At 16.9% G+C, this 10,000-nt stretch overlaps 5 protein-coding genes across 5 annotated transcripts in view; 3 read left to right on the top strand and 2 right to left on the bottom strand.

The window, feature by feature from the left end:
• The window catches only part of PGSY75_1203500 (putative Sua5/YciO/YrdC family protein), a gene marked incomplete at both ends in the record, with an annotated part of 1,692 nt that extends 1,328 nt beyond the window's left edge, over positions 1-364 (top strand). Inside the window, one exon of the mRNA XM_018786628.1 lies at positions 1-364. This exon is cut by the window's left edge and continues 1,328 nt beyond it. Coding sequence (XP_018640493.1) covers positions 1-364 — 364 coding nt within the window.
• A 421-nt stretch (positions 365-785) lies between these two features.
• PGSY75_1203400 (putative transporter) lies at positions 786-4,289 on the bottom strand (the record flags this gene model as incomplete). Its single annotated transcript, XM_018786627.1, has 1 exon — positions 786-4,289. The coding sequence occupies one exon, from the start codon at positions 4,287-4,289 to the stop codon at positions 786-788; it is 3,504 nt and encodes a 1,167-aa protein (XP_018640492.1).
• A 1,090-nt stretch (positions 4,290-5,379) lies between these two features.
• Positions 5,380-8,166, top strand: PGSY75_1203300 (hypothetical protein; the record flags this gene model as incomplete). The annotated part of the gene is made up of 1 exon (XM_018786626.1): positions 5,380-8,166. One exon carries the CDS (start codon positions 5,380-5,382, stop codon positions 8,164-8,166), a length of 2,787 nt encoding a protein of 928 aa, XP_018640491.1.
• Positions 8,167-8,511: 345 nt separating this feature from the next.
• PGSY75_1203200 (signal recognition particle subunit SRP14) lies at positions 8,512-8,958 on the bottom strand (the record flags this gene model as incomplete). Its single annotated transcript, XM_018786625.1, has 2 exons — positions 8,512-8,723; positions 8,856-8,958. 2 exons carry the CDS (start codon positions 8,956-8,958, stop codon positions 8,512-8,514), a joined length of 315 nt encoding a protein of 104 aa, XP_018640490.1.
• Positions 8,959-9,659: 701 nt separating this feature from the next.
• Positions 9,660-10,000, top strand: PGSY75_1203100 (hypothetical protein; the record flags this gene model as incomplete). The annotated part of the gene is made up of 1 exon (XM_018786624.1): positions 9,660-10,000. A coding segment is annotated over one exon (341 nt), but the record flags the coding sequence as incomplete, so codon positions are not given.

Here is a 10,000-nt window from a genome sequence, read left to right as displayed (position 1 = left end):
TTTAGAAAGAAATGAGAATACATGTAAAAAAAAAAAGGATCTTAATAAATGTATCTTATTAGATATAGGAGGTTCGCTTTTAAAATATGATAATAAATTTTTAAAATATATTAATATATGTTATGATAGTCTTGAATTAAATGAAAGAATAAAATATATAACAAAACAATTTTTTCTATATTTAAGACAAGCAGAAAGGTTAGCTATAGAAAATAAAGCAGACAATATTTTAATATCTATTGTTAATATAAAACGTTGTGATGAAAATTATTTATCTATATTTGATAGAATATATAGAGCCGCCTCTGGCAAATTGATGTCAGTATGTATTGACGATAAGGATTTGTCAGCTTGGACTAAATAAAATCATTAAAATGTAAATTGAAATATATATATATATATATAAATATATTTATGTGTATTTTTTTGTATGTATATTATATGTTTATGTATTTACCTAAATTTATAACATGTAAACCAATTTTTTAATGAAAAAAAAAAAAAAAAATATATAAATATATATATATATATATATATTTTCAATTAAAAGTAAAAATATTTTTATAAGTTTTATTTTGTTTTGTTTTGAAAAAATTATAAAATATATAAAATGTAAACAAATTGACATGAATGTATATATCATTCATAAAAAAAAAAAAATAAATAATATATAAAAAATATATAAAAAATATATAAAAAATATATAAAAAATATATAAATATATAGATATTTATACATTTATATATTCATATATTCATATATATCCTACCTGGTGTTATATTTCTTCATTTGTCGGGCATTTCATATTTAAAAGATAGTGAGGTAAAGAGAGGTGATACCTTCTTTTTATTATATCTATATAACAAGAAATGATTAAAATAGGAATTATCTACAATATGAAAATCTATGGTTGAATTAATTTGAGGAATAAAAAGAATAATAAATATGGATGATATAATACAAATAACACATGAGAATATTAAATTATAGAGTGTCATATATTTCTGTTGTATAGTAAATCGGAGTAGAGCATAGAATACAAATCCAAGATTTCCTATTAATGTAAATAGACCTAAGAAGAATCCTTTATATATAGTATGAAAATAATTAATAGAAAATAAGAATAAAGATACATTAGGAATAAACAAGAATAGATAGAATATAATAGTATATATAATATATGTATTATCATATAAAGATATATGAAAATATGATGTTGAATATAAAAACAATATAAGTGAAAAAGATACAAATGTAATTAATAAATATCCAAATAGATTTAATATTTTTAATATAATACGATGTAAATAGAAATATAAGAATATATAAAATATAAGTATTACAGAATTTAAAATTATAAATAAATCATTTATTTTATAGAAATTAGAAACATTCTTTATATCATATATAAATATATTATATATAATAAAGAAACTAATATATAAGAAATTAAATAAAAAATTTAATATACATAATGATATAATTAAATATTTATGAGCATTTAATGTATAATATAACCATTTCATATATATTTTAAATATATTATTATTTTTAAGATATTCTTTATATTCTATAAATTCTTTACTATTTTTTATTTTTTCTATAAATATATTCTCTTCTGTATCTTTAATTATATTACAATTTAATATATGATTATAATTTATACATGTATTTGAACATAATTTTTTTTCAGATTCATTCATATTTTTCTTTTTTGATCTTTGGAAATTATTTTCTAGTAATTCATCAAAGGAAAGATCTTTCATAGAATCATCACTTGAAATATTTTTTTTTTTTTTTTTTTTTTTTTTTTTTTCTTTCTTCAATGATTTGTTATTTTGTATATTATATTTTGTTTGTTCGTTAAGATATTGTCCTACTTTTTGTTTTTCTTCTTCTTCTTCTTCTTCACTTGAATCGCTACAATTATCGTCTTGACTATAATGAGGGCTACTACTCTGGCTGCTTTGATTTATATGATTCAGATCCAATCTTATATCTCTTTTGTTATTATTACTATAATTACTATTATTATTATTATAATTACTATTATTATTATTATAATTACTATTATTATTATTATTATTATTACTATTATTATTGCTTGCTTCATTTTTTATGTTTTGATTGTTGGTATATATCATGGAATCATTTATATTTTCATCATTTCTTAAGATAAAAGACATATTATTGTTACTGTTATGTGATATGTTAGGTTGAATATCTTGCAACGATTTGCAATCATTATTTGAATAAAAATTTTGTAATATATTTTTTTGAATTTCTAAAACAGGTATATTAAGTTGATTACAGTATTTGTTTAATATGAAAATATTTAATATATTTAAGAAGAAACATACTGCTAGATTTATTTTGTATAAATAAAATATATTTATAAAGATATTAAGATAAAATAATGATCGAATAATAATTAAAGATATGTTTTCTAAAATAAATATTAAGCATACTGCTTTAGTTTTATATTTTGAGTTAATATTTTCTGTGATAATTAAACATAACATATTATTAATACCTTTAATAAATAAACCACTGATACAAGTAATAATATAAAAAATAATTTTATAAAAATATAAAATATAATTTTCTTTATTATTAATATCATTATCTTCATCTGAATATTCAGATAATAGATTATTATTATTTATATTGCTTTTATATAATAATGCTGTTTGATTATTATAATTTTTATGTTTTATTATATCATTATTTATGTATTCGACACATCGTTGAATACTATAAATATCTTCTTCATCATAATTATATTTATTATTATTATTGTGTGTGTGATTTGTTTTTTCTTTATTGAAACAATTCATTTTTTTAAAAATTCTATATATATTTATAATTTGATTAATACATATTTCTTGTAGATTATTTATATTATTATTAATTATAGAAGTAATTATTTTAATTTTTTTGTTTCTTAAATTATTTGAAGTATGATTAGATGTTTTATTAGTATGTGAATTTTTAAGAATAGCAACATTATCGTTTTCAAATTTATATGCATCATTAATAATATCTATCAAATTATTATTATTATTATTATTATTATTATTGTTATTATTTATATTATTTTCTATACATAATTTCATAAAACTAATAAATGTATTATCATTTTTTAATATATATTTCTTATTAATACTTTCTAATGTTTTATTCATTATATCTAAAATAATTTGTTGTAATTCTTCTTGTGATATTTTATTTTTAACATACCCTTCATCATAAATATTTTCGTTGTTATTTGCTTCTGTAATAATATCATCATGATAATATTTTTTTTCTTTGTTATTTTTATTGTGGTCATTTTTATTTTTAAAATATATTTCATAATAATTTATATTATAGTTAGGATGATAAACAAAATTATCATCTTCATAAGTGTAATTATCACTTTTTTTATTATCATCATTATATATATCATTATATACATCATTATATATATCATTATATATATCTGTGTTATTATTTTTATATATGTGTGAGGAATAACCCACTTTGTTGTAGCTCTTTTTATTTGTTTTTTTCTTTTTATTATTTATAATTAAATTGTTTGTATTATCAATCTGATCATTATTAATATAATTATTTTCAATATTTATATTTTCATTTCTTCCAACATTATTTGCATTAATATAAAGATTATTCTTATTATTATTATTATGATGATGATCATTAAGATTCATGTCTCTCTTTATATATTCATCATTTGCTTTTATATCTTGTTCATAATTTATTAAGAAATTATATACATCTTTATAATTAACATATAAATTATTATTACTACTATAAAGATTATTATTATTATTATTATTATTATTATGTTGATTATTTGGTGGTTTGTTTTGTTCATAATAGGTCTTTATATTTGTATGAGGCTCATTACTATAAAAGAGTAAATCTAGTCCCTTTTCATTTCTATTTGTTGCAGGTACTTTATCATAAAACAAAAAATAGGATGTCTTTATAGTAATAAAAGAAACAATAAAAATTATTAATAATATAAAAAAAGATATATTTAAACATAATTTTCTTCCATATATATCTGATAGAAACCCAAGGAATAACCCCCCTAAACCTTGTAATATAAAATAATAAATAAAATACGTGTTACTAAATTTTAAAGGATACACACACACTATATTAATATACCATGTATATACAAAGAAACAAAAATAAGAGAACAGCAACACTTTCATGTGGGTTCTTGATTTATTATAACTGTTTTTTGATTCAACAAAGCACTCATGAAATTTATTTTCCATATTTGTCGGTTGTATGTGTATTTTTTTTTAAAAAAGAGTATTATATATTATATATACAAATATATATATACTTGTGTGTTTTTATATCTGTTCAATATATATATGTATATACATATACATATATTTTAATCATAAGAGTAAATTATAAAGACAAGCAAAAAAATAAAAATAAAATAAAATATATACATAATAAATATAAAAATAAATATATGTATATATTTATATATTGACAAAAAGGGCTAAAAAAAAAAAAAAAAAAAAAAAAAAAAAAAAAAAAAAAAAAAAAAAAAAAAAAAAAAAAAAAAAAAAAAAAAAAAAAAAAAAAAAAAAAAAAAAAAAAAAAAAAAAAAAAAAAAAAAAAAAAAAAAAAAAAAAAAAAAAAAAAATATAACACAAAAGTGGATATATAAATATTAATATTAATATATATATATATATATATATATATATATATATATTTATTTATTTGTATGTTTATATGTGAATATTTTTTTTTATATATAAAAATAAACACTATCTTTTTATGATTATTTTATGATAAACCATATATATTATCAATACCAATAATGAGATAGTACATTATGAAACAAAAAAAAAAAAAAAAAAATTGAAATTAAATATTTAAATAATTAAATAATTAAATATATATATATTTTATATATTTATAAATATACATATTTTTCCTTTTGAATAATTCAAAAAAAATAAAATATATAAAATTATAATATATATGTATACACATAAAAAAAAAAAAAAAAAATAATAAAAAAATAAATATATATATATATATATATATGTACATATTTATTCATATACTTGTTACGACATTTTTATAATATATATATATTTTTTTTTTTATGTGTTATTTCTTATATATGTGTGAGGAATTAATATAAAGTATTTATCCATATAAAATATAGAACATATATGTAACATATAATTATATAAAGAGTATGATTTAATATTTATGTTATCATCCTTGTTCTCATATCTTTGATATTTCACACATTTTATTATTTCTTCTATTTTATTATATATTTATATATATATATATATTTTTTTTTTTTTTTTTTTTTTCATTTAAGTGGTGATGAATAAAATGAAAAAAAAAAACAAGAACGAAGAAGTAAGAAAAAAGGTTGAGAATGGCATAATTCTAAGTAAGAGCTACAGAACATGTGATTATAGAAAGGGGTGTGAGAAAGATAATAATCATAATGATAATGATAAAATAAATAAAAAGAATTCTTGTTTATTTATTAGAAAAGAAATATTTGATCATGCCATAATATATACTACAAACAAAATGGATGAAAATAACTTATTAATATATTTAAAACATTTTTATCAGTATTTTAAAAAAGAAAATATAAATAAAAATATAAATATAAATAGAAAATATTTAAATGATGAAATATATATAACATTAAATGATTGGATTAGATATAATGAATTAATTATGAGTCAAGAAAATAATATACATGGTAATATATTTACAATAAATATTTGTAAATCCATATGGATATTATTAAGTATCACTGTTCAAAGTGTGAGGAAAAAAAATAATAGTAAAAATCAAAAAACTATATTTAATACGCCATTTGAAGATTTACATATACATAAATATAATCATAACGATAAGAAAAAAAAAAATGAAAGTGATGATGAAGTGGAAAAGACGGACAAGTATGTTATCGGCAAGAAAAATAAAAAGGAACATATGAAAGAAAAAAAAAAAGATAATTTTCAAAATGATTATCATAAATTATATGCAACTAATAATTTGTTAAATAATAGTCAAATTAATCATGATAACATAAAAAATAGTGATTGTGGCCAATTCGAAGTTTGGGCTGAGGACTGGTTGAATGAAGAGATTTGTATTGAGCTGGTTATTTTTTTTATAATAATACAATTATTAAAAAATGATAATACAAAAAAAATGTATGATAAAAGTTTAAGTGAAGATTGTTGGCCTAATATAAGAGAGAGTAAATCTAGTGTCTTACATATTAACAATGTTGATAATATAAATAAAATGGAAAATAAAAATAGTGTGGATAATAATAATATTGTGAATAATCTTAACCATGTGAGTAATATGAATCAATTGAATAATATTAACCATGTGAGTAATCTCCATTGTGGTCATAAAAACAATTCCAATTGCTCCTTTATCAATAAATCTAACCTGTGTGATTTTTTTCAATTCAATGGTAATAACTACAAAGAGTTTCTAAGAAGATATTTAATTTGTTTTTTTTGCTGTACTGATATTAATAATTCTATAAATTTAATGAACATGCCTTTATATTTCAAACGTTATCATTTTTTACTTTTAGATTTTATTCTAGATACAAATAACAAAAAGAATGTTCATGAGATGTATTTATTATATAATGATCATAAAATATTATATAAAAGTAACAATATTTTAGATTGGCTACTTGATAATATATGTTGTTATGATTTAATTGATTCCATAAATAATAATGAAAAATTACAAGATATAGAATCGTCATCTATATGTTATGTAGAAGCAGAAGATAAGGAGAGAAAGAAAAGGGTTAGTATTTATAGTGTTGAAGAAATAAATAAAGATATATATGAAATAAAAGATATATATGGTAAAAATATTTATATTAATGATGATAAAAATATTGTAAATATAATTAATTGTAAAGAATGTAATATATTTTTTTTTTGTACTATAGAATATTTAAAAATAAATTTTTGTGATGATTGTTATATTATTTGTTTATCTGTCGAAATGATAACAACATTATTTAATTGTATTAATATAGATATACATTTAGTAACTAGAAATTTAAAAGTAGAAAATGTTATAGATACAAATATATTTGTATATACTGAAACAAATATTATAATATTTGGTGACACAAGAAATATACAGCTAGCTCCTTATAATATATTAAATACAAAACAAAAAGAATGTTTAAAAAAATCTAAAATTTCATTTACAGAGAAGAACTGTGATTTGTTTGCATTTCCTTTGAAGTGTAAATTGAATTTATTGAATAATTCGTTTAATAATTTAATAAATACAAAGAAACCTCCAACTTATTTTTCTATATTATCAATGGGTAATGACAAAAATAAAGTAACCATAAACAAAGAGAATAATACACAACAAAATGATAATATTAATAGTAATAATAATATTAATAATAATATTAATAATAATAATAATAATAAATGTGTATCTTTTAATTGTATCAATGATATATCTCATTCATTAAGAGATAATAAAAAAAACGAATCATTCCATTTGACTAATAAGTGTATTGAAAATACAAACAATTTGTCATGCTCTTATACAGATTATGTTTATTATCTTTTAAATCCTTCTAATTTTTTTTTAATTGAATTTTCTAACAATTTTTCATGTAATAGTAAGAAGGATATAAAAGAAGATGAAGAATATAACGTGGATAATATATATAATAAGTTGAATATGTCAATAAATAATGTAAACAATATACAAGATAATATTAATAAATATATATCTAAAGAGGAAAAGAGTATATATGGATGTAGTTTTGAGAATATATGTTTACAACCACATATGAGTAATTATATAAATAAAACTATACAAGATAGTTCAAAAAATAATTTAGATGATAAATATGTTTGTCTATATTTACCTGAGGTATATAAAAATGCTATAGAAACACAAGATGAGCATATTATAAACTTTTTAAATTTTATGAACAGTATAAATCTAACAAAAATACAAAAACAAAAAATTATGAAAATATTAATGTTTAAGTTGTATGAATATATTAAAAGATCGAAGAAGACATATAGGATGTTAAATAATTTAGTTCAGCGGGAGCACGAAGGGACTATATTATGATATATACATCATATATGTATATATAATATGTAATATATATATTATATATATATATATATATATATATATATTTTTTTTATAAAATTAAACGTAAAAATGGAAAATAAGAAAAATTTAATTAATTCAAAGGTATATATATGTATATTGATTTATTTTATATGTATTTTTATTTTTTTGATTTTTTTTTTAATCATAAGTTTTTTTTAAAGTCTACATAAAAAATATTAATATATAATTAACAAAAAATTTGACATATAATATATACATATATATATATATATATGTATATATGTATGTATATATTTTTATTTATTTATTGATTCATTTTGATAAACTAGTCAGTCGTTAAGATTTTATAATGCTGTTAATATTTTGAGTAAAGGATATTACATTATCATAAACATGTGTAGATATTTTTTTATTTTTACCATCTGTAGCTCTTATTAAGCACATATATTTCTTACTTCCCTTGTTATCATTCTTATTTACTTTTTTAATATTCTTTTTATCACCTGCGTCTTTGCTGCTCGTCAATGTTTTTATATCATTTCTTTTGACTTTAAAAAAAAAAAAAAAAAAAATATATACATATATATATATATATATATATAATAATTGTAACAATATATTTTAATTTTAATTTTAATTTTAATTTTAATTTTTTTTTTTTTTTTGTTGTTTGTATATACCTCTTTTCATGGTTATCCATATGGATGTTTTCTTTTTGCCTTCTACAGGTCCACATAATTTATTGAGTTCCTGAATAAATACGTCGTTACTTAATAAAACCATTTTTTTATATTTTTTTTTTGTCGCTTTAAAAAAAATCAAATGTTATAATAAAAAGGAAAAATATATCAAAATATATCAGTGAGATAAGAAATATTATATATATATAATATGTTTATATATATATATATATATATATATATATATATATATATTTTTTTTTTTTTTTTTTTTTATATATTGAAAAATAAAAGCTAGCTAAAATATAATATAATTTATATTAAGAAATAAAAATGAAATTATTCATATATATATAATAAGTATTCATAAAAGAGTTTTTTATTTTCATGTTTATATTTACAATATATAAAAAATATCTCCTTATATTATATATATATATATAATAATATATATATGTATATATTATTTTTTTTTATTGTAATATTTTTCTTTATTCATATAAAATAAAATTTAAACGACCAATTAGAATAATTCACCATTTTGTATATATGTACATATAAAAAAAGAAATAGATAAATCAATTTTTTATATCATATCAATAAAATAAAAGAATAAACACATATTTATATATATATATAATATATATATATATATAGTATTATTTATAAATAAATATTTCTTTTAAATAAAAAAATGTTATGACACCATCTTTCTTTTTTTTTTTTTTTTTTTATTTTTTATTTTTTTATTTTTTATTTTTTTTATTATTTTTCTTTAATATGTTGTAAAATATAAATCATATGATGAATAATATTGATTATATAGATGAAGGTTCCGATCTCGATGAGTTGTTAAAAAAAATAAGTGCTACTTATAAGGAATGTAATAAGTATGATGAGTATATAGAAAAGGATAAAGAATTTATAGAGGATGATGATATAGATGAGGAACAAATGAATGATAAAAAAAAAAAAAAAAAAAATAGTAATAACTATTACAATAAGAATGAATATACACTTAATAATAATATGAATAAATATACTTCTGATAATAATAAAAATTTTAATGTTACAAATAAGAAAGCTGAGTCAATAAATAAATTTGATGATCTTAAGAATATTATAATGAACGAAAAAAAAAGAAA

Source organism: Plasmodium gaboni, chromosome 12, assembly GCF_001602025.1.
Source record: "Plasmodium gaboni strain SY75 chromosome 12, whole genome shotgun sequence".
Lineage (NCBI taxonomy): Eukaryota > Apicomplexa > Aconoidasida > Haemosporida > Plasmodiidae > Plasmodium > Plasmodium gaboni.
This window is presented reverse-complemented; position numbering and strand designations above follow the sequence as displayed.